Consider the following 26,982-nt stretch of genomic DNA (forward strand, 5'->3'; position numbering starts at 1 on the left):
TCTCTAAGCTTCTCCTAAGGGGAGGGAGGGGCCTCCATGCCCCCGGCGAGCCACAACAGCCACCCCGACAGCGTCCTCAGTCTCAGGTGGGGTTGGGGCTGGGGGCAGAACTGGGGTCAGGGATGCTCCACAGTGAGATGGGCTGGCCCAAAGCAGCATCAAGAAATTACATGGCTCATAGTAGAGACCTTGAAGGGTGAGGGCCATCGTGACTGTCATTTAGAAACCAGGCGGATTTTGAAAATGTCATCCTCAGTGCCTGCAGGGAGCACGCTAGTGCCACCTCTCTAGAGGGCTGTTCCGAGGGATGCTACTTATCCTTCAATCAGATAATCCTGTTGAAGGGTTTACCCTCAGAACTCTTCAGAGCTGAAGCCAAACATTCAGGCACACAGATGATAAGTGACATGCTTAATAACCACCAAAGCCAGACACACAACCTAATTGCCTAACAATCGAGGATTATGTAAGTTAAGAAATACACACAAGATGGAATAGTACGCAGCCACTAAAAGTATTCAGACAGAATTATGGCCTGGGGAAATGCCTTCAACAAATATTAAATAATTTGAAAAGTAGAATAAAAGTTCTATATAAAACATCTCTATTGCATCAAACTATGTCTCTAGTAAAACAGGTAAACCGGGAAAGGAGCAAACCAAAGACAGCCGGAGATGCCTGGGTTCCAGCGCCAGCTGTGTGACCCCGAGCAACTCTCCAAATGTCTCTGAGCCTTGCTTTACTCCTCTGACAGATGGGAGCACCTGGGCCTGAGCAATCGGCAGCGTCCTGACAGAGAGGAGGGCTGTCAGTCATTTTTATTTGCTCCTTTGTGCTGATTTTTATAATAACCACGTAATGCTTTTAGAATAATGACTTTTAAAACACTAAGTACCTGGATCCCCATTGCTCTCCACCAATGTGGGGAGTGAGCAAGCCCCCTGGCTGGCCCCAGGAGCCACTTCGCCTGTACTTTATGCAAATCCTAGAAGCCAAGCCTCCCGCCCCGCCTGCCCGCCCACACTCACTCGGTGATCTCCTCTGTGACCGTGTGCTCCACCTGCAGGCGGGAGTTGACCTCGATGAAGTAGTGCTTGCCGTGCCTGTCCACCAGGAACTCCACGGTGCCTGCGTTCTCGTAGCCCACCTGTGGGGGCGGCCACGTGAGCAGGGGAGGGCACAGGCAGGGCCTGGGCAAACTCACTGGACTCAGGACAGGGATTCCGTCCCACCCATTGGGTTGGTTCCATAAAAGAATGGCCTGTGGCAAACCCTGCCCCCACAGATGGCAGACAGACCCCAGGGCCCAGGTCATGCTCCTGCCTGGACACGTCCCCCAAGTAGTCCACTAGGCTCCAGGGTTCCCGGAGCCACAGATGGCTGCACCCAGCTTATCTGGGTGCCCACCCATCCCAGGCTCGGCACCTTGCCCTGCTGCCTCTTGGGCTTGCCCGCCAAGGCTGTGTCATCCACCCAGACCCGGAGACCCAGGCCTCTCCCCGCCACTGCTTCTGCTTGGAGGTGTTTTCAGAAAGTCCCCTTCTAGTCTACTGCGCAGTCACCTCTGGCCACCACCACCCAAAGAAATTCATTTGAGAGGTACCAACAGATAATGACTCTAACTCACATTTCAGCCCTAATTCCAGTTTCACTTTTGGTCTCACCAAAACGATAAACCAGACTGAATCACCTCCCTTAAACCTGTTCTGGAATGTGAAATAGTATAAGCCAGTAAATAAGACCTGACTTAAACGCGACCCTGGTCGATGCCTCGCATTAGCTGTGGCTGAGGCCTTGCTGCAGAGTGCACACCCCGGCCTTCGGCATGGGGAGGTAACGCATCCTCTGCTGCCTATAGGCCAGGGAAGAAGAGGGGGCAGGACCCCGCTGCACACCTGGCCACAGCAGGTGCTCTCCAGGCCAGTCCTGGGGCAGGTCACTGTGGGGAGATAGCTTGCCACCTCAGCCTCCTCCACAGCCCAGGACCCCCCAACCAGAGGTCCCAGAAAAGCAGAGATGGGCAGAGGGTGCAGAGCAAGGAAACAGATCATAATAAACATGATGTAGGAGACAGAAGCACATGAGGGAGGACTGCCTTCATAATGGTCGTCAATCTTGACAGAATCCACGGAATCTCATTCTCCTGATGACAGGGATGAGCTGATGCCACAGAGAAGCCAGGTCTGTGTAGCAGCAGGGCTGAGGAGGCGGCTGGGGCTCCTTCCCTCCCTCTTCTCAGCCATCCTGGACTCTAAGCTTGGCCTCTGGGCCAGGTGCCTCAACTGCACATGGGAAGGATGCCACAAACCCACTTCTGGCCCCCAGGAGAGTCCTTCACCCTCTTCTCCCCATCCCCAGTCCCCAGAAGGGGACTCAGGGTCCCCTTCCCCCACCAGCGCCCCACTGTGAGGCCTGCTGGCCTGTGAGCACAGGCTCCTGTCCCAACACGGGAAGCCCACCCTTCACCTGTTTAGCGAGTTTCACAGAGTCGCTGGTGAGCCGAGTCCGAAGCTGTGGGTCCAGGTGGGCGGCGGGGGCAATCTCGACCACCTTCTGGTGCCGCCGCTGGATGGAGCAGTCTCGCTCGTACAGGTGCAGGATGTTCCCATACTGGTCCCCTGGGGAGGGAGATAAACTGGGCTTAGCTTTTACTGGAATCTACACGCCTCCTAAATGCCCCATCACCCCCACATAACCACTGTGGCCAGTCAGTGCTGGCTGCCAGCGGTACAGAGGCTGCCAGAAGAGACACCAGCATCACCAAGGCTGTGAGGACCAACTGCCAGCTCGGCCCCTAGAGCCCACTTTCCAGAGTCCTCTGGAAAAGCGCCCCACAGGCCCCAGGGCTGTCCCCAAGGCCAGCCACTGTGACGGCACCAGGACTGGGCCTCTCAGCTCCTGCCTCCAGCTGCCCCAGGCGGGGCGTCGGGACCACTCACCCAAGATCTGCACCTCGATGTGCCGCGGCTTCTCGATGAACTTCTCCACGAACAGCGCCCCATTCCCAAAGGCGGCCAGAGCCTCTGAGTAGGCCCGGGTGTAATTCTCCTCCAGCTCCTGCGAGGGCGGGCAGGGGCCAGCCAGACCTCAGACCCCACAGCGCTACCTCTCCCCTGCCATGAACCCCACCCACTTTCCAGATCCCTTGAGTGGTCCGCCCCTGCCCCGACGGCAGGCTGCCCTGCCCTGCTCCCAGCCCTGGGCATCTTCACTCACCTCGTAGCTGTGCACCACCCTCATGCCACGCCCTCCACCCCCATAGGCCGCCTTGAAGATGATGGGGAAGCCGTAGGTGTTGGAGAACTCGTGGGCCTCATGCAGGGACGTGATGGGGGCATCTGTGCCAGGGACGACGGGAACACCTGTTGGGAGAAAGGTGTGGGGGAGTCTCTGTAACAGGCGGGAATCCCTGCCACCCCTCCCTGCTGGACCCTCTCCAGGAGCTGCGGGGCCACCCCTTGCTTGCCCGTTATATTCACCCGCAGCAATGGCGATGGCCCGGGCCTCCACCTTGTCTCCCATCTTGCGGACCACTTCTGGGCTTGGCCCAATAAACCGGACCCCTGCATCCTGGCAGGCCTGGGCGAAGTCCGCTCGCTCAGAGAGGAACCCGTAGCCAGGGTGTACTGCATCTACGTTGTTCTCCTGCGGGTGGGGGTCAGGGAGAGGACGGTACCTTGCAGTCCCTTCCAAGGCCTCGGCCAGCCTCTTCCCCTGCCTAACCTGCTGAGCTCCATCCGTTTACCCACCCACGCACAGAGGCGCTGAGCACGCCAGCCTCAAGAGACCCCCGCGGCAACTAAGACTCCCTGGTCCCTGCTGTCCAGGCCCAGCCAAGCCGCTGGGCTCACCTTGGCCACCTTGATGATGTCTGGGATGTGCAGGTAGGCCTGCACGGGGGCCAGGCCGCGGCCGATGAGATAGGCTTCATCTGCTTTCTGCCGGTGCATCTGGCCCGTGTCCTGCTCAGAGTAGATGGCTACGGTGCGGATGCCCAGCTCCGTGCAGGCCCGGAACACACGGATGGCAATCTCACCTAGAGGGCAAAGAAACAAGAAGTTAGATTCCTAGGTCCTAGGAGAAGCAGAAAGGGGAGTGGGAAGCCAGGGCCTGGGGCAGTGAGTGGGAGAAGAATGCCAAGGCTGGGGCGGCCATGAGGCTCCTCTCACCGGCCCCACTGGTGCTCACCTCTGTTGGCCACCATGACTTTCTTGATGGGCTTATACTCCAGGCGCCGGACATTTGGGGAGGCAGCGGGGGCGGTGGAGGTTCGGCGGATTCCCAGGAGCCTCAGGCCCCCATGGACTGTTCGGAACTTCAGCATCTAGGGAGGGAAGTCAGAGCCCAGGTTAGCGCAGCCTCAGCACTGAGGCTCCTCAGAATGAGTGAGGGCCCTTCCCAACCCCACAGTGGCCCCACAGAAAGGCTAGCACCATCTACCTCCTGGATGCCTGGCCAAGCCCAACATTTCCTGGCTCTAGAGAAGGGAGCAAATCCAACCCCAAATGGAGCCCCCAGCTCAGCCTGATATCCTAACTGTGACTTTATTGTTGTAGAGACAGGGTCTCCCTATGTTGCCTAGGCTGGTCGCAAATGATCCTCCCACCTCAGCCTCCTGAGTAGTTAAGACTACAGGTGTGAGCTGCCGTACCCAGCATAATATGCACTATAACTTTTAAAAGTATCAGGTTGGCCCATCCTGGCTAACACGGTGAAACCCCGTCTCTACTAAAAATACAAAAAAAAAAAAAAATTAGCCGGGCGTGGTGGCGGGCACCTGTAGTCCCAGCTATTCGGGAGGCTGAGGCAGGAGAATGGCATGAACCCAGGAGGCAGAGCTTGCAGCGAGCCGAGATCGTGCCACTGCACTCCAGCCTGGGCGACAGAGCAAGACTCCGTCTCAAAAAAAATAAAAGTATCAGGTTGGGCGCGGTGGCTCATGCCTGTAATCCCAGCACTTTGGGAGGCTGAAGTGGGAGGAGCACCTTACGTCAGGAGTTCGAGACCAGCCTGGCCAACATGGTGAAACCCCACCTCTTACTAAAAATATAAAAATTAGCCGGGCATGGTGGCACACGCCTGTAATTCTAGCTACTCAGGAGGCTGAGGCACGAGAATCGCTTGAACCTAGAAGACAGAGGTTGCAGTGAGCTGAGATTGTGCCACTGCCCTCAGCCTGGGTGACATCAAGACTCTGTCCCAGGAAAAAAAAAAAGTATAATACTTCAGGTTGGGCACGGTGGCTCACACCTGTAAACCCAGCACTTTGGGAGGCCAAGGCACATTTGTGTGAGCTCAAGAGTTTGAAACCCACCTGGGCAACATGGTGAAACCCTGTCTCTACAGAAAATACAAAACTTAGCCAGGCATGGTGGCACATGCCTGTAATCCCAGCTACTTGGGAGGGTGAGGCAGGAGAAGCACTTGAGCCTGGGAGGTGGAGGTTGCAGTGAGCTGAGATGGCACCACTGTACCAGTCTGGGTGACACAGCAAGACTCCACCTTTAAAATATATATATATAATATATATTATATATAATATATTACATATAATATATATATAATATATAATATATATTACATATATTATATATAATATATATTATATATAATATTATATAATAAATATATATTATATATTATATATATTATATATTATATTATATATTATATAATATTATATATTATATTATATATTATATAAATTATATAATATATATAATATTATATAAATTATATAGTATTATATATATATTTAAATCAACTGACGACAACTTATATCCCTGAATGCAAAGAGGCTTCAGAGGTTGGCCAGCCCTTCATTTGTAAAATGAAGGAAACCAAGGTACAGTGGAGACTAAAAAGACAGCTGCCCAGCACAGAGCCCAAGCCAAACCAGACACACTCTTTTCACCCCTGCATCTGGGCCTCATCTAACCATCTGATTCATTTCTTTCTTTTGAGACGGAGTCTCGCTCTTGTTGCCCAGGCTGGAGTGCAATGGCACGATCTCTGCTCACTGTTACCTCTGCCTCCCAGGTTCAGGCAATTCTCCTGCCTCAGCCTCCCAAGTAGCTGGGATTATAGGCATGCACCACCATGCCCGGCTAATTTTGTTTTTGTTTTGTTTCTTTTCTTTTTTCTTTTTCTTTCTTTTTTTTTTTTGAGACAGAGTCTTGCTCTGTCACCCAGGCTGGAGCGCAATGGTGCGATCTCGGCTCACTGCAACCTCCGCCTCCTGGGTTCGAGTGATTCTCCTGCCTCAGCCTCCCGAGTAGCTGGAATTACAGGCACCCGCCACCAGGCCCAGCTAATTTTTGTATTTTTAGTAGAGACGGGGTTTCACCATCTTGGCCAGGCTGGCCTCGACCTCCTGACCTCAGGCGATCCACCTGCCTCGGCCTCCCAAAGTGCTGGGATTACAGGTGTGAACCACCACGCCTGGCTGTATTTTAAATAAAGACGGGGTTTCACCATGTTGGCCAGGCTGGTCTTGAACTCCTGACCTCAAGTGGTCTACCCGCCTCGGCCTCACAAAGTGCTAGCATTACAGGTGTGAGCCACCACACCCGGGCGATCTGATTCATTTCTTAGAAAAAGTTTAAAACACTTGACTCAGCCATTTTGTTTTAAGTAAGGAACATAAAAACATACTCAAGAAATGAAACAAATATTGCAAAAACCTTAGTGCCATATTATAGCCAACAACCTAGAAAAGGGGAAATAAAGACAGAAGAAAAAGAAAAGAGAAGAAACAAGGAAATAAGTAGAAGAAAGAGAAGAGGAGGAGGAGGAAAGACCCACAGCCAGGGGAGAAAAACAGAAAACCCCACTAGGGGCAGACCTTATGCCAGGCACAGTTCTAAGCCTTAGGAGTCGAGAACACAACAGTGAAGGGTTCTGCTCATGGAAGATGAATGGCAGTGAAAGGAGCAAAGAAAAGAAAAACAAGACACAAATCAGAACATTTCAGATCACAAGTGCCTGGAAGATAAGAAACAGGTGACATTTTGCGAATGATCTGGGGCGGGTGCAGGGGTTTGGGGGCTGGATATTAGAAAAGGCCTCTCTGAGGAGGGGACACAGAAGCTGGGACCTGGATGGGGAGAAGTCGGCCACGCACAGATCCGCAGAGAAAGCTCCAGGAAGAAGGGATAGCAATTGTGAAGTTCTCAGGAAGAACAGGCTTGGTGCTGTCCTGAGAGAGGGAAGTGTGAGCCCACGGCCTGAGGTGGGGCTGCAGCCACAGACAGGGCCCAGTGGTTGAGGCCTCCCTTCAGCCATGGACAGGACAGGAGGGACATGATCGATGCACAATGGAAAGGATCTCTCTGGACTGGCGAGCAGCAGGGGCTGACAGACGACGCATGTCTGGGGCAATTCAGAGGCTGAGCTGAGAGACGCGGAGCCTCTGACAGGGGGAAGCTATGGGGGTCGGGGTGGGGCTTAGGAAACGTCTGGGCTATGACAGACAAGATTCGTCGAGAGACCCACCATAGAAAGCAAGGTAGAGGAAGAAATCCTGCATGGGTGGGTGGAGATGACTTTTCCTGCTATAAGAAGGGCAAGACAGAAAAGGCAGGGCTGGGAGTGAGGCAAGCTCACAGAGGGGGAAGAGCAGGGCCAAGAACCTGGGCAGCATCACAGGGGCGGTGGTGTCTGAAGCCAGGGAGAGAACAGCCTGGGAGAAGTGGGTCAGGCCTGCGTCTTCAGGCCCACTGGAGTTGAGAGTCTGGCCGAGGAGGAAGAGCCAAGAAGGAACCCAGGGGGGATGCCTGGAGGAGGGAGGGACGCACGGGTCGCTGGGCAGAAGCGAGCGGCTCTCAGGAGGATGGGGCGCGAGTTGGGCAGAGCATGACTCCCAGAGGCAGGGTAAGATGGGGGCTGGGAAGGGGCCACTGCGGTGACCAGGAGGCACCCAGGTCACACCCCGCTATGGTGAACATGGGTAGAGTAACCTTGCTGGACTCTGGGCTCCTCCTCTTTCTAAAATATACCTTGTCCTTATTCATTGCACAGTGGAGAAACCTGGCGGACACCACGCTGACCGAGAGATGAAGGTTAATATCACTAGCACCGAAGGGACACCACACACCTCCTGATGGGGTTCCCGCTGCCGTGCACGGCCTGAATTTAATCAGGAGAAAGCAAGGGGCAAACTCAAATTCAGGGAAATTCCACAGAATAACTGGCTTGGACTCTTCAAACATGTCAAAGGTCGTGAGAGACAAAGACGCAAGAACGGTTTCAGATGAAAGGAGACCAAAGCAACAATGGCGAGAGCCACACACGATCCTGGATTGGATCCGGGTTTCTATTGCTAAGAGGACATCAGGGGACAACGATACAATTTAAATAAGGTCTGCAGGTTTGAAAGAGGATTGCGTTGATATCAATTTCCTGATCTTGATCAGTGGACTGTGGTTATGTTAGAGAACAGCCTCATTCTTAGGGAAAAACACTGAGGAACTCAAGGGTCCACGAGCACCACGTCTGCAATTTACACCCACTCATATGGTTCAGGGAAAAACGGGAACAATGAAGCAAATGCTAGTATTGGGGGAACTGGGGTCAGGGGTACGAGAATTCTTTGTCTTACTCTTGCAACTTTACTGAAAGTCTGAAATCATTTCAAATTGACAAGTGAAAAGAACCATACCCACCGCTAATGCTGCTGGAGGAGATAACCTTAGGGAGTGCATGCCCCAGCACCTGCTGCTCAAGAGGTGCCGGGAGCACCAGCGAGGAGCTCAGGTGTGGAGACACACCCTGCTCAGAGCAGGATGAACGTCAGACGTTATCACCCTGCTATCTCCCACACGCAGATCTACAATCCTCTAAGCCCTGCTCCAGGCGGGTTATCGGATGCTGCCCACGAGGAGGACAGGTCTTTCCCAGCTGGGAGCAGGCGGCACTGGCATCAGAGAGCAGGTGTGGGGTATAAATCTCACCCTCCTCCTGGGCACCAAATGTCTACTCTGCTGAGCGCTGGGAAAGGCCATGTCAAAAGAGCTCAAGTTACCACATAGGGCAAAGTCAGGAAGAGGCGAGGGGAGCCTTCGGGACAAGCACAGCAACAAGACAGCAAACACAAGTGGCTCTTGAACCCACGAGAAAGCAAGAGATTCAAAATACAACCATGAGGTGCCACTCCTGCCTGGGAGCTTTGTAAATGCAGTGCTGAGCACCAGGAAGGCCTTCAGGAGGCGGCCCGCAGGCACTGCTGAGCATCACGGCAGCTTCTCCGGGAAGCTGTTTGCAAAACTTATCAAGAGCCTTTAAGGTATTTATGCCCGGCCAGGCGCAGTGGCTCACGCCTGTAATCCCAGCACTTTGGGACGCTGAGACAGGCGGATCATTTGAGGTCACGAATTCAAAACCACCCTGGCCAACATGGTGAAACCCCGTCTCTACTAAAAGTACAAAAATTAGCCCAGCATGATAGTGGGCGCCTATAGTCCCAGCTACTCAGGAGGCTGAGGCAGGAGAGTTGCTTGAGCCTGTGAGGCGGAAGTTGCAGTGAGCCGAGATCGCGCCATTGCATTCCAGCCTGGGTGATAGAGCGAGACTCCATCTCAAAAACAAAAAAAACAAAACAAAACAAAACAAAAAAAGCCGGGCACAGTGGCTGACGCCTGTAATCCCAACACTTTGGGAGGCCAGGGCGGGTACATCACGAGGTCAGGAGATGGAGACCATCCTGGCTAACACGGTGAAACCCCATCTCTACTAAAAAATACAAAAAAATTAGCTAGGCGTGGTGGCGGGTTATGCCCCTGAGCCCAGTCATTACTATTCCAGAAATCCAACCCCAGGAAATATTCCAAAATGGGAACCAAGATGTACGCAGAAAGATGTTCAAAGCAAGATTATTTACAACAGAAAATCATGAGAAGCAATTTAAAGATTCCACACCCTGGCTCCCACAGACATTATGTAACCATTAACAATAATGTGTTTGCACAGGTTTTGATGACATGGGAAATGCTTGTGATGTAATGTGAAGCCAAGAAAATTTAATGGTAAACAACATGATCTCATGAAGTTTTTTTAAAGGAATGGCAACAACTGTAGGACTGCTTGCATGCCACCCTCCTCACTCCCACGTGCTATGGAATTGCTGTAGAGTTGTGTTTTCCTCCTTCTTTATGCTTTTCTATATTTCCATATGGAAAATTTCCATATTTTCTCCATTGGGGATGCATTATTTACAATTAGAAAAAAAAGAAGAAATATACAGAAGGGACAGGAAGAGCTCCGCAGGAAAAGGCGAAGGGAGCTCCTGCTACACCGACTCCTTGGGTGGGAGGACTTGGCTATGTGTCTCCCAGGAGCCTAGCACCCTCCCCCTCCTCACCTGCTGGCCTGCCTATAGGTGAGCAGCCTCACAGCTGGCAGCAGCCCACTGGCACCGAGATTCTCAAACCTCCAGGGCAGTTTCAAGCTTTTTCCAGGGAGCCCCAGTCCTTTCCTCCCACCTGGGTGGGTTTACACTGCGACCACAGGGGCACTTACCCGTGGTTTGTGGGTAAACAGGTCATTTTTGTTGCTCTCCTCCCCTCTCCACACCACACTCACTCCCCACTGCCTTTTCCATGCAAAGAAAGAGATTTCCTCAGAAGATATGCCAAAGGCCGGTCACCTCCGGAGCCTCGGGAAGGCTGCACCCTGCCCCACAGCGTGGCCACCAAGTGTCTGCTTAGCTCAGGCAGGAAAATGATGGAGTGCTGACACGTCGCCGCCCCCCTCGGCGGCCCCTCTCACATACATTCTTGCATTGGATCCTCATTTTTCCTTGGTGGGTAAAGGATTCCTTAGCAGTCCCACTCCACCAAGAGCCGGAGGCTGTGGGCAGCGGGGGGCACAGGAATGCCTCCGTGAGTCCTTGTGTCCCTCAGAGGGAAGCGAAAGCAGGCCTAGACTTGAGGCCAAGAGGACTGTCCCCAGGGCACGGGAGCTCTTTGGGTGGCAGCGTGCCAGGCAGATGTTTATGGAAGGGAAAAGATCAGGGCTCTTCGGCTGAAGTCAGAGCAGGGAAAAGTGGAACAGAGAGTAGCCTCCTCTGGGGCACAGCCTAGCGCAGGCCCACAGTCCACTGGCCGGGGGCTGCCCCAGCTCCATGGTTTGGGCACCTCTGAGGCCCCGGCTTTCACATCTGTAAAACGGGGTTCCACCAGCCCACCCTAAGCAGGTCATCCTGGGTGTCGACTGAGACAGTACAGCTAAAGCGCCATGCCTGGGTGATAAACATCAGCTGCTGTCACTATCTTCCCAACTCCCTCCCTTCCCAGATGAAGAGGGCCAGGGAGGAAGCCCCCGGCCCCACACAGCTGGAAGGCCCACACACTTGCGCCCTCCCACTCGCACCATGATGCAGCTCCATGCTGACCTCCCCACAGGCCAGGCCGTCCTGGGGTGAAGGCAGCACAGGCAGCCCACCCACCAAGCCAGGCCGACCACGCACCCAATGCTTAGCAGAGTTCACTGCATAGGGGAGCCAGCAGGTGCGATGCCCACATACACTTGGAGCAAACACACAGGCCCGAGGACACCACGTGCTTTTGCCAATGCAGAAACCTGTCCCCAACATTCCTCTGCAAAGGAAGACCCACCCCAAACAAAAGCAGTTGGGAGTGTCAGGTGTTGCAGAGAGGGGGGCACCTGTCCCAGAGCACTCACCCTGTACCGGCCTTCAGTGCACAGAGGAGGGTGTCAGACACAGACAGCTGCTCTTCTGCCTGAGGTTACTGGCCCAGAATACAAAGTTCCCCAACACGAGGCTGCTGGAGGCCTGGGCTGCAATCAGGGGAAGGGGCAGCAGTGAGCCTAGAGGCTGTGAACCTGAGGCCTAGAGGCATGGGCCGCTGGCTGCAGGGAGGCGGGAGGTTGGGTCACGCAGAGAGTAGCTGATCCACAGCCCACAGCCTGCTCCCTCGGCCCCCTAGGGACCTGGCAAGATGATGAGGGAGGTGGTCTGAGACAGGAGGCAGTCAGAGAGGGGAGGGCAGGTTTCTGTGATGGATTTGGGATGTGCTGCCGAGTGAGGCGGAAGACACAGAAATGTTGGCCAGCAGGCAGTGTGGGGCTGGGGAAGGCTGTCAGGAGCTGCTGTGAATGACGGAGGGTGAGGGCTGCACTGCTCCTTAGAACCTAGGCATGGCCCTGAAACTAAGCTCACCGCTGTGGTCACACAAGACCCCCACCACCAACCTGTCTCTCCCTGACCCGCACACAATGCCAGGCACGGATGGGGCCCAACAGACATAAAGATGAACTGAAATACCACTGCATTCCCAGGGCGCCTGCACCCTTCCTAGAACTTGGTTAACCCAGTTTTTCCTTATCGAATGGCACTGCCTTCCCAGATCTGAAACCCAGGCCTTTCCAGAATCAACATTGGCTGGGAGAAACCGCACTGTAAGATGGGCGTGGCCCCCTCACACCACCCTCTCTCCAGGAAGCAGGGTCTTCAAGGTTATGGTGGAATAAGCCGACTCTGGGTATGCTGAGCTTGAGGGGTCTGGGATGGTTCAAAGGGAGGAGCTGGGTGGGCAGACTCCCCCTGCTCCCCAATACTAGACCATTCCCCAAAGCCGAAGGGAGCAGGGGCCTCTGCACAGCACTTGGGGTATAGAAGAAGGAACCCCTGCAGCTGGAGGCGCCTATGGTGACCCTAGGAAGTGGCAGCAGAGGGTGGGAGACGGCCTTCCTGAGACCCCCAGAAGCCTTGCCTCTGGTATTAATGACACTCCCGGTCCTCAGGCTGTATGAAACCAAGCCCAGACACTGGAGTATGCCAGCCTTTCAACTCACAATGGCACATTCCCAGAAAGTGCCACCAGTCTGCAGCCCTTCTGGCTGGCACCATTCCAGGCACTTCCTGCCATCTTCACAGCAGGGCACAGAATAGGCGATGGCCAGGCACAGGAAGCAGGGGGCAGCAATGGCTGGGGCCAGGCTCCCTCTGCGGTCCCATGCTGCAGTCCCATGCTGCAGTCCCATGCTGCGCCCTGCTTTTGGGTATTTGGTTGGTGGATGGCAATCAAGAAGTTCTCAAGGTTGTCAAGTTTGGCTGAGAAGCTTCCCTGGAAATGCAGAGGGCTTTACTAACAGAACCCACAGAGCCGTTTCCTGCTCCCTCGAGCCGAGCCGCAACTCTTCAAGGGAGGCTGCTAGAGCCCCAGGTGTGAAGGGCATTCTGGGATGCTGCCAGGGCCAGCAACCAGCTCAGGTTACAGTTACACGCCTCGGGGGATGCCACTGTCTTGCTTGCTCCTGGTGATACACACAAGCAAAGCTCTTCCTTTCTGACCTCAGAAATGGGGAAACAGTAGTGAGTGAGTGAGAGAAAAGCAACCACCATCACCCAAAGATCCTTCACCCTGTTTTCCTCTCCAGAGAGCTGACAGCCCAGAGACCCACTTGCTATTTTCTGCAAATGCCAGCTGACAGATCCCTTTTCTTGGCCTCGGGTTGTGCATAAGAGACCAAGAAATAAGACAGCTTTGACTGTCACTTGGGACGTGTAAATAACTCCTTGCAAGCAAGAATGAGCCACAGTGAAGCCAGTAGTGTGTGGGGCATCTGCTTCCTCCCCTGCTGCCTCTCGGGTGACTCCACAGCTTCCATTTCCCTCCCAGCTTCAGCTTCAGATCAATAACTCAGCATTCCCCTTCCAGAAGGGAGTCAGGAAGGCACCTACGACGACCTGCAGGCTGAGGCAGGGCGAGGGCCTGGCCGTCACCTGCCCCGCTCCTGACAGAGCTGCCGCTTCCATAGCATACAACACATACTCACTGAGCTCCACCTGGTGCCCGGCCAGTGCCAGTGGAGGAGGGCACAATGGTGGGCAGTGACCCCAGCAGAGCCTTGCTCCTTGCCAGGCAGGGGCCACTGTGGCTCTTCATGCAGACTCACTCAGTAACCCTCACAGCCCCTCATCACCTCCCTGTACAGGTAAGGGACCAGGCGCAGTGGGATTAAGTGACACACCCAGGCCACCAGCAGAGCTGGCCTGGAGCCCGCTTCATATGGCCCCCTCCAGAGCAGGAGCTCGGACCCATCAGAGTTGGCCTATGGACTCTTCACTCAACCAAAGGAGTAAGTCACGGCTTTCATCAGGAGCACAGTGTGACAGGCACTTGGAAACCAAAATACCAAAACCAAAAACCCCACTTCTGATAAAACTGTCTGTCACTTGCCTGGCCTCCAGCAGGGCCACCAGTGGCACTCAGAGCTTCCCAACGAGAGCTGACGAACAATGTCAGCAGTCACATGTCCCAGATAAGCCAAGGCAGTTTCAATTTGTCTAATAAATCATCAAAATGTCCCTGAAATCCCACTACTTCAGACCTGAACTACATCTCCCAGGATGCCTCTTGCAACCAGAAGGAGCACAGAATCCTGCTGTCAGGCTATCATCCCCCAAGTTTTGTTCCAGACAACAACATGGCCCCAGTGCTCAGCAGCCTTTCTGGGGACCAGGGCAGGGCGCCACCTAACAGCTGCTGCAGCTGAGGCCCCACATCGCTTCGTCCTACATATTCCTGTCCTCACAGAGCGTCTCCTGCAGCCTCAGAGGGCAGCAGTGGGCAAGAGGCCGCAGAGGAAGGGAAAGGCCAGGCCCTGCTTCAGGGGCGGGTGGCCAGCAAGTTGGTTCTGAAAGCCCAGCAGAGCACCTGGGTCCCTCAGCAAATCCTCAGAGGTGTGCTGGAGAGCAGCAGAGGGCAGAGAAGAAAGAAGTGTGGTTCAGAAACAGGCCCCAGGAACCTCCGAACCAACAAAGCTCCACACACCTACTTCCTATGGGCCCAGCTGCCCCCAGCACCAGCACCCGCACCAGGCTGTGCCCCTACCCCCAGCTGGGCTCCACAGCTGCCAGTGAAAGCAGGTCAGAACCAGAAAGAAAGAGCTCTTGGCAGAGCACTCGGGGCTGCGGCGGTGGCAGCTCTGACGGATGGGGCCGCTCTCCCCAGGCGGCTCTGCTCTAAACATGTCCGATGGGCCCCAGGGCTGGCAGCCAAGAGGGACAGATGAAAGAACGACTCCACCTGGCTCTCAGGGCTGCCACGGCTGATATCAAAGCACCCAAGAGAGGACAGACTGAGGCTGAGATTTCTGGGCAGGGGGGGCAGAAGGGAGGACGCTGGAAACAATGCAGGTGACAGACACAGAAGACAGGAGAGAGACAATACCAAAGACGGAAACAGACACAGCACGGGTGCTCGCCGAGGCTCAGCTGGCCGGGCTCTGGGCCCCCAGGAGCACCGGCTGCTCCAAGTGGCACTGCGGCGACGAACAGCAGTGAACAGTGCCAGCAGGGCTCCTCATCGCCCTGGCAACCCTCTATTCAAAGGAGCAGCCGAGGGGGAAAGGGTGGCACCGAGGCGACTGGCGCCATGGTCTCGGGACTTGTGGACTGGGGGACAAAGGGGGTCTCAGAGAAAGCAGAGTGAGGGGTCCCGAGGGCCTGCAGTGAGGTGGCTGCTCCATCCCAGCCTCACTGGAAAGCAGTGAGAATTTCAGGGCCAACACTGCCCCCTGGCGCACGAGGAGCCAGCTTCCTGCCGACCCTGCAGCATGGGGCGTGGGCAGGGCTCACATGGGAAGGTCACTTGTCCCCATTCCTCCACATCCTATAGGAGTAGGCTCAGGAATGCCTTCCCTATATTCCCCGGGCAGCCACCTCCCTCAGCTCTGTCCTTGTCTGTGCCCCACCCGTCGTCCTGCTCAGGGGGCTCTCCATGAGGTCTCCGTGGCGTCTGTGTCCTCAGCAAAGAGCATTTAATGTTATAAAGATTTGTTGACCCGTCTTGTCTCCTTTAATAGACACTGTTAGGGCCCTGGGCACAGGATCCCTGGTCTCTTTTGTCCCCACATCTCCCTGGCACTCTGTACAGTGCGTAAGACCAGAATTAAATAAATGTCTGAGGGAATGAATCAGTGAAGAAATACTTCAGGTCACAATGAGGTTGCAGAGTGGCATGAGGCTGTTAAGATTCACCGTGAGGCGTGGTGGCTCATGCTTGTAATCTCAGCACTTTAAGAGGCCGAGGCAGGGGTATCACTTGAGTCTAGGAGTTTGAGATCAGCTTGGGCAACATATTGAGATCCTGTCTCTGCCAAAAAATTAAAAAAAAAAACTTTTTAAAATTAGCTGGGTGTGGCCTGGCACGTGGCTCACACTTGTAATCCCAGCACTTTGGGAGGCTGAAGCAGGTGGATCACCTAAGGTTGGGAGTTCAAGACCAGCCTGACCAACATGCAGAAACCCCATCTCTACTAAAAATACAAAATTAGCCGGGCATGGTGGCACACGCCTGTAATCCCAGCTACTTGGGAGGCTGAGGCAGGAAAATCGCTTGAACGTGGGAGGCAGAGGTTGCGGTGGGCTGAGATCATGCTATTGCACTCCAGCCTGGGCAACAAGAGCAAAACTCCATCTCAAAAAAAAAAAAAAAAAAAATTAGCTGGGCATGGTGGTGCCCATAGATAGTCTCAGCTGCTTAGAAGCCTGAGGCAGAAGGATTGCTTGAACCTAGAAGGTTGAGGCTGCAGTGAGCCATGATGGTCCCAGTGCACTCCAGCCTGGGCAACAGAGCAAGACCCTGTCTCAAAAAATAATTAATCAATTAGTTAAAAAAAAAGATTTACCTAGAAATATTATGGAGCATTCAGATAAAGATTAGTAAGGCTTGGCCCCTCCTGGGAACAGCACACACATACTAGTGGGACACACAAATGTCCCATACGTATCGATTAGAGCCCAAAGTGATGTTGACAGGACAGAGAGAGGGTCCGAAGGACAATGTCAGCAAAAAGCACCTCCCAGACAAATGCAGAGCGTGCCTGTGCCCCCCACACCCATATGTTAAAACCTTGATCTTGGACTTCCAGCCTCCATAACTGTGAGAAATAAATGTCTGTTGTTTAAAAGCCACCCAGCCTGTGGTATTTTGTCACTAAAGCCCAAAAGGACTCAGACGCAGCCTGGCAATGGGAACCAGGGAAGCTGAGTTTCAGGGCTGCGAGGGGCGACAGAGGCTAGGGGCACCAAAGACTCAATTCTAAACAGAACTGGACAATCTTTGCAGGGAGGAAGATGCCAGGACCCAGCAGACACTTGCAGGTGGCCCAGGACGTTTCCCGACCCTCTTCAGGCCACCCCACCCCTGCTGGAGAGCTACACAAGACCTGCTCCCCACTCAATTCCCCTCGTTCCAAGATGACAGGACATGAATGCTGGCTGGATTAGAGAGGGCCTCCCAGAGGCCGTGGGGACTTCGGGACCTGTCAAGCTCAGGACAAGCGGGTATCACCCGGTGTTAGAGGTTGAATTGTGTCCCCCGCCAAAAAAGATACACTGAAGTCCTAACCCCTAGCACCTAGGTCAGAATGTGACCTTATTTGGGCCGGGTGCGATGGCTCACGCCTGTAATCCCAGCACTTTCGGAGGCTGAAGTGGGCTGATCACCTGAGGTCAGGAGTTCAAGACTAGCCTGGCCAACATGGCGAAACCCATCTCTACCAAAAAATACAAAAAATTAGCCAGGTGTGGTGGTGGGTGCCTATAATCCCAGCTACTCGGGAAGCTGAGACAGGAGAATTTGCTTGAACCCGGGAGGCAGAGGTTGCAGTGAGCCGAGATGGCGCCATTGCACTCCAGCCTGGGCAACAGTGAGACTCTGTCTAAAAAAAAAAAAAAAAAAAGTGACCTTATTTGGAAATAGGGTAATCAAGTAAAAATAAAGTCATTAGGGTGGCCCTAATCCAATATGCTTGGTGTCCTTATAAAAAGGGGGAAATCTGGACACAGACACACACAGAATGAAGATGTGAAGACACAGGAGATGACGGCCACATGACTGGAGTGAGGCAGCTACAAGTCAGGGAAGGCCAAGGACTGCTGGCAAACACCAGAAGCTGGCAGTGGCCAGGCAGGACCCTCCCAGAGCCATCCGAGAGAGCACGGCCCTGCTCACACCTTGATTTGGGGTTTCTGGCCTCCAGATGTGAGGCAAGAAGTCACCGTTGTTTTCACCCAGCTTTTGGCACCCTGTGATGGCAGCTGTAGGAATCTAATACACCCAGGTTGCCTACAAATAACCAGAACCTATACAGACCCTAACACCAGGGGCTGGAGAAGCACAATGATGGTAAAAATACCCCCCTCTCATCCGTACATCCTGATGCAGGCCACAGCAGTGGCTTTCAGAGCATGTCGCTATTTGGGACTGTGATCAGCTGGCTGGGGCAGGCTGAGTGAGAGGCAGCAGAGATGAGAAGTGAAGGGTGATGAGGTGGGCCACGCCTGCGTGGAGAGCAGGGAAGAGTTAGCAAGATGGCCTGAAGGAAAGACTCCAGGGTGGGAGGAGGAAGGGACGTCCAGAGGGAGAAGAGGGGAGGGAGGGGGGCAGGCAGAGGAGGGGAGGAGGTCCAGGTGCTGGGGCGGCTGGAGCAAAGGCAGATAAGGCAGGAAGCAAACAGCCTGGCGTGGCCCGCTGAGGCAGGGAGTGCAGGCAGGGAGAGGAGCCTAAGGGCTGAGCCTGAGACTCAGTCCAGAGCTAGTGAGCCCCACCAGCAGCTTGGGCAGTGTCCTCTATGTTGGGATGCTATGGAAATACCAGGCAGCAGGGAGACAGATTTGCAACTGAGAGGGACCACTGTGGCAGCTCTGGGGAAGCTGGATTTGAGAAGGAAAGATGAGAAGTAGAAGGTCAGCTAGGAAGATGTTCTAATGTGGGCAAGAGACAATGAGGACCTGAACCACGGTGGTGGGAGTAGGAATGAAGAGGGACTGTGCCAAGAAATACTTAGGAGGTGGCATCAACAGCACCCATTAGATGGGAGGCAGAGAGGCAGCAGGGAAGGGTGGCCCTGGGTTTTAAGGTGAACGATGGCAACACCGAATTAAAGAACGCGAAGCCAATGTGGGTAGAAACAGTGACTCAGCTTTGAACCTGAAGAGTATCCGGCTGGAAAGAACAGACAGCTAGACAGTGAGTCTCCTGTGTAAAGAGTTCTGAGCTGCAGAGACCTGGGAGTCATCCCAGCCCGCTCCAGAGACGAAGGCAGGAAGGCACGCTGCTAGGATGTGTCAGTGCCACGGTGCACGCCCCTAGCTTCAGAACCTAGGGTCCTGCCTTTGACCACTGTGCCACAGCGTCTTTCCCAAGATACAAGGCTCCAGCCCCGGCCATCAGGGCTGGCCCAGGAGGTGAGGCATCACATGGCTGTTGGGGAATGGGTGAAAGGTCCTCTCGGCTCCACAGAGTGCTTACTGGGCTCTTTTCCAGGCAGCGAACTGGAAGCTTCCATTCCAGGAACCAGGAGTCCTGCAGCTACTGGCATGCAGTGGGCTCCCCAGGGAGCCCAGTCTCATCTCCCAGCGAGAGGACCAGGGTCCACCAAGCTCCACCCCAACACAGACTTGCCAATGGGTGTTGGTGTCTCATTTTTCAGTGTGAACGGTCAGCGAACCACCACCAGATATTTGAGGAAATGACCAAAAAATTCACCAAAACAAATTGGGATTTTTAAAAAACAGGAACATTGAGGAGAAAAGTAATATAGAGAACAGATACTCAGAAAAACTATAATTTATCTCCTCAGAGAAACAAGAAAAGCTATTGCATCCATTAAGTAAGAGGCGGCAGCTATTTTAAAAAGGCAACAAGAAAGAGCTCTAGGAAATTAAAAATAGAGTTGCAAAATTTTTAAACATAATAAATAGAGAATTAGAAGATAGTTTGGGACGTTACCCAGAAAGACTAACATATGGAAAATAGGAGAAAAGATAAGAAAATAAGAGACTCAGTCCAGCAAGTCCAAGCATCCAGCTGCCTGGGACTCCCGGAAGGGGAGACGAGAGAGCCAGGGGCAGGGGAATCCTGCTGGAAAGTCTCCCGGGACTGAAGGACGCGTATCCATGTGGTAAGGTCTTGGAGCGCCTGGAGTGATGCCAAAAGTCCCACCCAGAAGAAAGATCAGAAGGGGTCTCATAACCTTCTTGTATTTTAGTTCCCTGTCGCTACGGTAACAAATTACCACAAACCTGGTGGCTTAAGACAACAGAAACATATTCTCTTTCAGTTTGGGAGGTCAAAAATCCAACATCACTTTCACAGGCCGAAACCAAGTGAGGGCAGGGCTGCGCCCCTCTGAGGGCCTGCAACGAATCCCTCCCGAGTCTTTTCCAGCCTCTATGGCTGCCGGGCTCCTTTGCTCGTGGCCACATCACTCCCACCTCTGGCTCTGTCTCCACATCGCCTTCTCCTCGGCATAGGTCTCTGTCCTCTAAGGACGCTTGTGATGGCATTCGGGGCCCACCTGGATGATCCGGGATCACCTTTCCAGGTCAGAATCCTTCATCACATCTGAAAAAGCCCTTCTTCCTTCTAAGGTAACAACTAGGATTAGGACCTGGGTACCTTTGGAGGCCATCTCCAGCCTACCACACTTCTGAAGACCAAGGGTCACACACAACTGTCTTCAGCAGTGACATGGAGTCAGAAGCTTCTGGAGTAATGTCCTCCAATTTTGGAGGGAAAACGCTTCCCAAGCTGGAGTCCTCTATCCAGTTAGACTACTAATCCAGTGGGGGTGAAATACCAATCTTTTGAGACACGCCAGGCCTTGGGAGGTGTGCCACCTGTGAGCCTGTCTGCCCAAGAAGCCCAGGGATGGGCACGAACAAAACAAAGGACTAAATAAACCAAGAATAAGGAAGACAAGGGATCCAGGCACCTGGGCAGCCAGCACAGAGGAGGCAAAGGGAACTCCCACGGCGATGGGGAGGGAGGCCCAGGTCGCTCGCTGTCCACAGGCCTGGAGACCCGCCAGGCACCTGGACAGCAGCTCCTGGGGATGTGGCCTTAAATAAACAAACAAAAAGGCAGATTACCTGGTGTCTCCGAAAGAATGAAGAGGAGATGGCAACGCACAACTTGTCTGGGGATGAACATCAACTCCAGGAAAATGAAAAGTTAATGCCACCATAGTAGACACTCTGTATTTTCAGATGTGAATATTAACTTAATGTTAACAATGTAAAATCTTGGCTGGGTGCAGTGGCTCACACCTGTAATCCCAGCACTCTGGGAGGCCCAGGCGGGCAAATCACAAGGTCAGGAGTTCGAGACCACCCTGACCAACATGGTGAAACCCCGTCTCTACTAAAAATACAAAAATTAGCCGGGCGTGGTGGTGCATGCCTGTAATCCCAGCTACTCAGGACGCTGAGGCAGGAGAATCACTTGAACCCAGGAGGCGGAGGTTGCTGTGAGCCGAGATCGCGACACCGCACCCCAGCCTGGGTGACAGAGTGAGACTCCATCTCAAAAAACAAAACAAAACAAAAATGTAAATTCTGAAAATGTACTTAAAAGTGGTTCTATATAACCATGCAGGGTGAAGGGAGGGAAAGTGGGTACATGTGTGGGGCAGGGTTTGAGGTAGGGAGGGCAGTAAAAGTGAGCTCAATCTTCCATCAAAGGAGACCACTAAACAGAGCAATGCCGTGGGGAACAGGAGTTGCAGGGCAGCCTCTGGGAGGCACTCATGGGGAGGGCAGTGGGACAGGGGTGGCGGGGGCAAATGAGCCTCAGGGTACAATCTGACTTTCAGAAGTGTCCACATGTATTATTATTATTATTTGAGAGCATCTCACTCTGTCACCCAGGCTGGGGTGTAGTGGCAGGATCTCGGCTCACTGCAATCTCCGCCTCCCAGGTTCAGGCAATTCTCCCACCTCAGCCTCCCGAGTAGCTGGGATTACAGGCACCCGCCACCACGCCCAGCTAATATTTTTGTATTTTTAGTAGAGATGGGGGTTTCACTATGTTGGCCAGGCTGGTCTCCAACTCCTGACCTCAAGTGATCCGCCTGCCTTGGCCTCCCAAAGTGCTAGGATTACAAGCATGAGCTACCGTGCCCAGTCTCACATGTATTATTTTGATAAAATAAAAGTTAAACTTACCAAAAGGGAAAAAAACCACACTCTGCAAACAGGTGCAGTTCCTTTGTGATTCTTCCTAATACCATTCCGGGTCCTTTTCTCCTTTTCTCCCAGGGGGCCCACAATGCAGAGTTACTACTTCCCCTTTGTTGATTTCACCTGGATATTTGTGTGCCCATAACCATATGTTCTAATTTTTTTCATAAATGATATAATCATTTTAACTTGTTTTACCCAATATATATTTGAAATCTCTCCATGTTAATACAGTAGACCTACCTCACGAATGACTGTACAATGTTCTATTAGACATATCGCAATCTGTACATGCCGAATGAGGGACTGCTATTGCCTGAATGTTTGTGTCCACACCAAATTCCTATGCTGAAACCCTAACCAATGTGGCAGTGTCAGAAGGTGGGGCCTCAGGGAGAAGATTAGCGGCTGGTGGCAGAGCCTTCCTGAATGGGATTAGAAGCCTCACAGAAGAGATCAGACAACTCTGTTTCCCCTTTGTCTGTGAGAACACAGTGATCTATGAACCGGGCAGTGGGCCTTCACCAGACGCTGAATCTGCTGACACTTGATCTTGCACTTTCTGGTCTTTAGGACTGTGAGAAATGCATTTCTGCTGTTTAATGAACCTATGGTATTGTGTTATAGCAGCCCAGACTAAGGCAGTGACAAATAGATTGTTTCCAATTTTTTTTTTTTTTTTTTTTTGAGATGGAGTTTCACTCTTGTTGCCTGGGCTGGAGTGACAGAGCGAGACTCCATCTCAAAAAAAAAATAAATAAATAAGGCAGTTTCATCTTTTTTTTTTTTTTTTTTTTTTGAGATGGGGTCTCACTCTATCACCCAGGCTGGAGTTCAATGGCGTGATCTTGGCTCAGTGCAACCTCTGCCTCCCAGCTTCAAGCGATTCTCCTGCCTCAGCCTCCCGAGTAGCTGGGACTACAGGCATGTGCCACCATGCCCGGCTAATTTTGTATTTTTAGGAGAGATGGGGTTTCTCCATGTTGGTCAGGCTGATCTCGAACTCCACTCCCAACCTCAGGCGATCCACCCACCTCAGCCTCCCAAAGCGCTGGGATTACAGGCATGAGCCACCTCCCCCGCCGCGGTTGTTTCCAATTTTTAGCAATTAAGAACTGTGTTGTATAGGCTGACAAAATGATCATTGTTGAAGCTGGGCGACAGGTACATAGAGTTCATTATACTATTTGCTCTATTTTTGTGTCTATATAAAAGTAGTCAATTAAAAGTGTTAAAAAATGAATAACTTTGACCCCATATAGAAAATGTGCAAAAATTTCTCTAGGACATATACCTAGAATTGGAATTGCTGCATCAGACAATAGGCATGGGGTGTTTTTTTGTTTTTGTTTTTGTTTTCAGAGTCTCGCTCTGTCGCCCAAGCTTGAGTGCAGTGGCACAATCTCGGCTCACTGCAACTTCTGCCTCCCGGGTTCAAGTGATTCTCCTGGCTCAGCCTCCTGAGTAGCTGGGATTACAGATGTGCGCCAACATGCCCAGCTAATTTTTTTTGTATTTTTAGTAGAGACAGGGTTTCACCATGTTGGCCAGGCTGGTCTTTACCTCCTGACCTCAGTTGATCTGCCCACCTTGGCCTCCCAAAGTGCTGGGATTACAGGCATGAGCCACTGTGCCCACCTAATAGGCAAGTTTTTTTTTTTGTTTTTTGTTTGTTTTGTTTTGTTTTGTTTTTTTGAGACGGAGTTTCGCTCTTGTTGCCCAGGCTGGAGTACAATGGTGCGATCTCAGCTCACCACAACCTCCGCCTCCCGGGTTCAAGCGATTCTCCAGCCTCAGCCTCCCGAGTAGCTGGGATTACAGGAATGCACCACCATGCCCGACTAATTTTGTATTTTTAGTAGAGACGGGTTTCACCACGTTGGTCAGGCTGGTCGTGAACTCCTGACCTCAGGTGATCCACCCACCTCAGCCTCCCAAAGTGCTGGGATTACAGGCGTGAGCCACTGCACCCAGCCAATAGGCAAGTTTTTAATATCAACATTGCCAAATAAGTCTCCAAGGTAGTTATCCTAATAATTTACACAGCCACTAGAAATACAACAGAATGTCTATCTCCCCACATCTTTACCAACTGTTATATTGTTAGACTTTGATTTCTGTCAACCTTGTAGTATAAAATGGTATCATTTTAATTTTCAGTCCCCTGATTATTACTGAAGTTGGCTATTTTCTTATGATTGTGGATATATTTTTAGGTTTTTCCTTTTGTGAACTGCCTGTTCACATCATTTGCCCACTTTTCTGCTGGGCTGGTTGTCTTTTTCTTACTGAGCTGTAATAAATCTTTATGTATTCTAGGCATGAATCCATTCTGTGTTATACCCGTGGCAGACGCTTGGGAGGATGTTTAGCAAGTTATAGGAAGAGGAAGGGGAAGGAGTTGAGAGGGAATGACAAGTTGAAGAAGGAAGGATGAGAATAAAAGGTGGGGCGAGTCCGGGAACAAGGCTGCGAGGCTCGGGTGAAAGACTGGCCTTGAACTAGATGAAGAACACTTCCCCTGAGACCAGAGTGCCTAAGAGTTCTGGGACAGTCTCAGTTGTAAAACAGCCAGTGCTTGGCCACAGGTGTCACCCAATACACTGACTCAGCCAGGGCCTGGGATGACTAAGAGCTTTTTCAATGTGACTCATCAAGGCTGACAAGCACAGGCATCACGTTCCAGAACGCACAACCAAAAGGGTAAAGCAACAGTCCAGGCAGGTCAGCCTGTAGAGACAAGACTTCCTACTGACATCCAAGCTACTCGTTTGCCACAGCTGCTCCAAGGATGGCAATAATGAGCGCAAGCTGCATCAGAGATGAGAGATTGAACTTTAAGAAAAATGTCCGGCCAGCCTGATCAGCAAAAGATACGGATAAGAAAAAGCAGTGCCAGTGGGGAATTAGCTCAGGCGGTAGAGCGCTCGCTTAGCATAAGAGAGGTAGCAGGATCGACGCCCGCATTCTCCAGTTCCTTGTCCGGTTTATGTCTCTTGGTTTGTATACCCACTTCTTTCTCCTGTTGACAACGGCGGAAAAAGCAGTGCCATTTCCCTCTGAGGGAGTTTTACAAGAATTTAGTCTTCTGAATCAAGAGATTGTTCTGGAATAGCAACATGTTAGACTGAGTCTATGAGAGATGTCGTGAATTTCTGCTGTGATTAGCTGACCTTGGAGAGGAGACACACAGCAGTTTTCAATCTGTATTTTGGCATGTTCCTACATAACGCTCTTCTAACATTCTTTCTTTAGAGGAAAAAAGCAGAAGTTAGGCACATTTGGGGTTTAGATATTAAGGATGTTTTCATTTAAAATATACCATGAATCTGAGATTTTGAGCCCTCAGGGGGCCTGGCCAGGGAAATGAGAGCAGCAAGTGTGTTGCTTCAGCCTCCTCCCATCCCCCTGACTCTTCCCAAGTAAGATAAGGCTATGGGGCCACGTGCTGAGAGATGAACAAATTTACTTTTTTTGTTTTGTTTTGTTTTTTTGGAGACAGGGTCTTGCTCTGTTGCCCAGGCTAGATTGCAGTGGCCTGATCAGAGCTTATTGCAGCCTCGACCTCCCAGGCTCAAGTGATCCTCCCACCTCAGCCTCTCTAGTAGCCCAGCTAATTTTTTAATTTTTTGTAGAGATGAGGTCTATGTTGTCCAGGCTCGTCTTGAACTCTGGGCTCAAGCATTCCTCCCGCCTCAGCCTCCCAAAGTGCTGGGATTGCAAGCATGAGCCCCCACACTTGCCAGATTTAGCAAATTAACACGCAAAGCACTCAGTTAAAATCTGAATTTCAGATAAACAGCAAAAAATTTTAAGTATATCCCATACAACATTTGGGGCATACTTCTAGCACAAAATTATTTGTTGCTTATTTGAAATTGCAATTGAACTGGGCATCCTGTATTTCATCTGGTGACCCTAAGGAGCCAGCAGCATTGAGGCCCTAACTGGGCCTTAGGAGAAAAGAAACATGAAGAGAATCCCAGACATTGTTGTAACAGGGCAGGGGAAACGGTGGTTGCGCCCCAGGGCCCAAACTTCCTGGGTTCAAATCAGGGTTCCACCGACTCTGGGTAAATTGCTTAACCTTTGGGCTTCAATTTCCTCATGTGTAAAATCAGAGATAACCAGCCGGGCACGGTGGCTCATGCCTGTAATCCCAGCACTTTGGGAGGCCAAGGCGGAAGGATCACTTGATGCCAGGAGTTCAAGAACAGACTGGATAACATAGTGAGACCCCATTTCTACAAAAAGTTTAAAAATTATCCAGGCATGGTGGTGCATGCCTGTATAACACCTACTGTAACAGCTACTTGGGGTGTTGAGGTGGGAGCATCGTTTGAACCCAGGAGGTCGAGACTACAGTGAACTATGATCACACCACTGTACTCCATCCTGGGTAATAGAATGAGACCTTGTCTCAAAAATAAAATAAAATCAGAGATAACAAAAATAATTGCCTCATAGGGTTATTACAAAGATCAAATTAGTTGATGCATGTAAAGTTCTTAGAATAGTGCCTCACACATAAGCAGCCTTTATTATAAATGTTGGCATTGGTCAGGTGCAGTGGCTCACGCCTGTAGTCCCAGCACTTTGGGAGGCCAAGGTGGGTGGATCATGAGGTCAGGAGTTCAAGACCAGCCTGGCCAAGATGGTGAAACCCCGTCTCTACTAAAAATACAAAAAAATTAGCCAGGCACGGTGGCGGGCGCCTATAATCCCAGCTTCCCAGCTACTCGGGAGGCTGAGGCAGGAGAATCGCTTGAACCCAGGACGTGGAGGTTGCAGTGAGCCAAGATGGCGCCACTGCATTCTAGCCTGGGTGACAGAGCAAGACTCCATCTCAAAAAAAAAAAAAAATTGTTGGCTTTTAGTATTAACTGTGAGTGTTTAGTATTCATGTTGGATCTGCTGCTGATGATGTGGGGGTGGGTGGAGGGGAGGCAGAGAAGGAAGAATTAGAAGGCCACAGAAGCCCAGGTTGAAGG

General features: G+C 52.1%; 1 protein-coding gene across 6 annotated transcripts in view; it reads right to left on the reverse strand.

Moving 5' to 3' along the window:
• The window catches only part of PC (pyruvate carboxylase), a 112,117-nt gene that overhangs the window by 19,282 nt on the left and 65,853 nt on the right, over positions 1-26,982 (reverse strand). For 5 of the 6 annotated variants that reach the window (XM_003828702.6, XM_003828701.7, XM_034933099.3 and 2 more), the window contains 7 exons: positions 4,189-4,324; positions 3,852-4,036; positions 3,480-3,645; positions 3,217-3,362; positions 2,940-3,057; positions 2,467-2,618; positions 1,029-1,147 (listed from right to left, as the gene is read on the reverse strand). In XM_003828702.6, the coding sequence (XP_003828750.1) occupies positions 1,029-1,147; positions 2,467-2,618; positions 2,940-3,057; positions 3,217-3,362; positions 3,480-3,645; positions 3,852-4,036; positions 4,189-4,324 (1,022 nt within the window). Of the gene's footprint in view, positions 1-1,028; positions 1,148-2,466; positions 2,619-2,939; positions 3,058-3,216; positions 3,363-3,479; positions 3,646-3,851; positions 4,037-4,188; positions 4,325-11,679; positions 11,797-26,982 lie in introns of all 6 variants that reach the window. The other variant, XM_063608585.1, reaches the window with a different exon arrangement.

Source organism: Pan paniscus, chromosome 9 (assembly GCF_029289425.2).
Source record: "Pan paniscus chromosome 9, NHGRI_mPanPan1-v2.0_pri, whole genome shotgun sequence".
Taxonomy (NCBI): domain Eukaryota; kingdom Metazoa; phylum Chordata; class Mammalia; order Primates; family Hominidae; genus Pan; species Pan paniscus.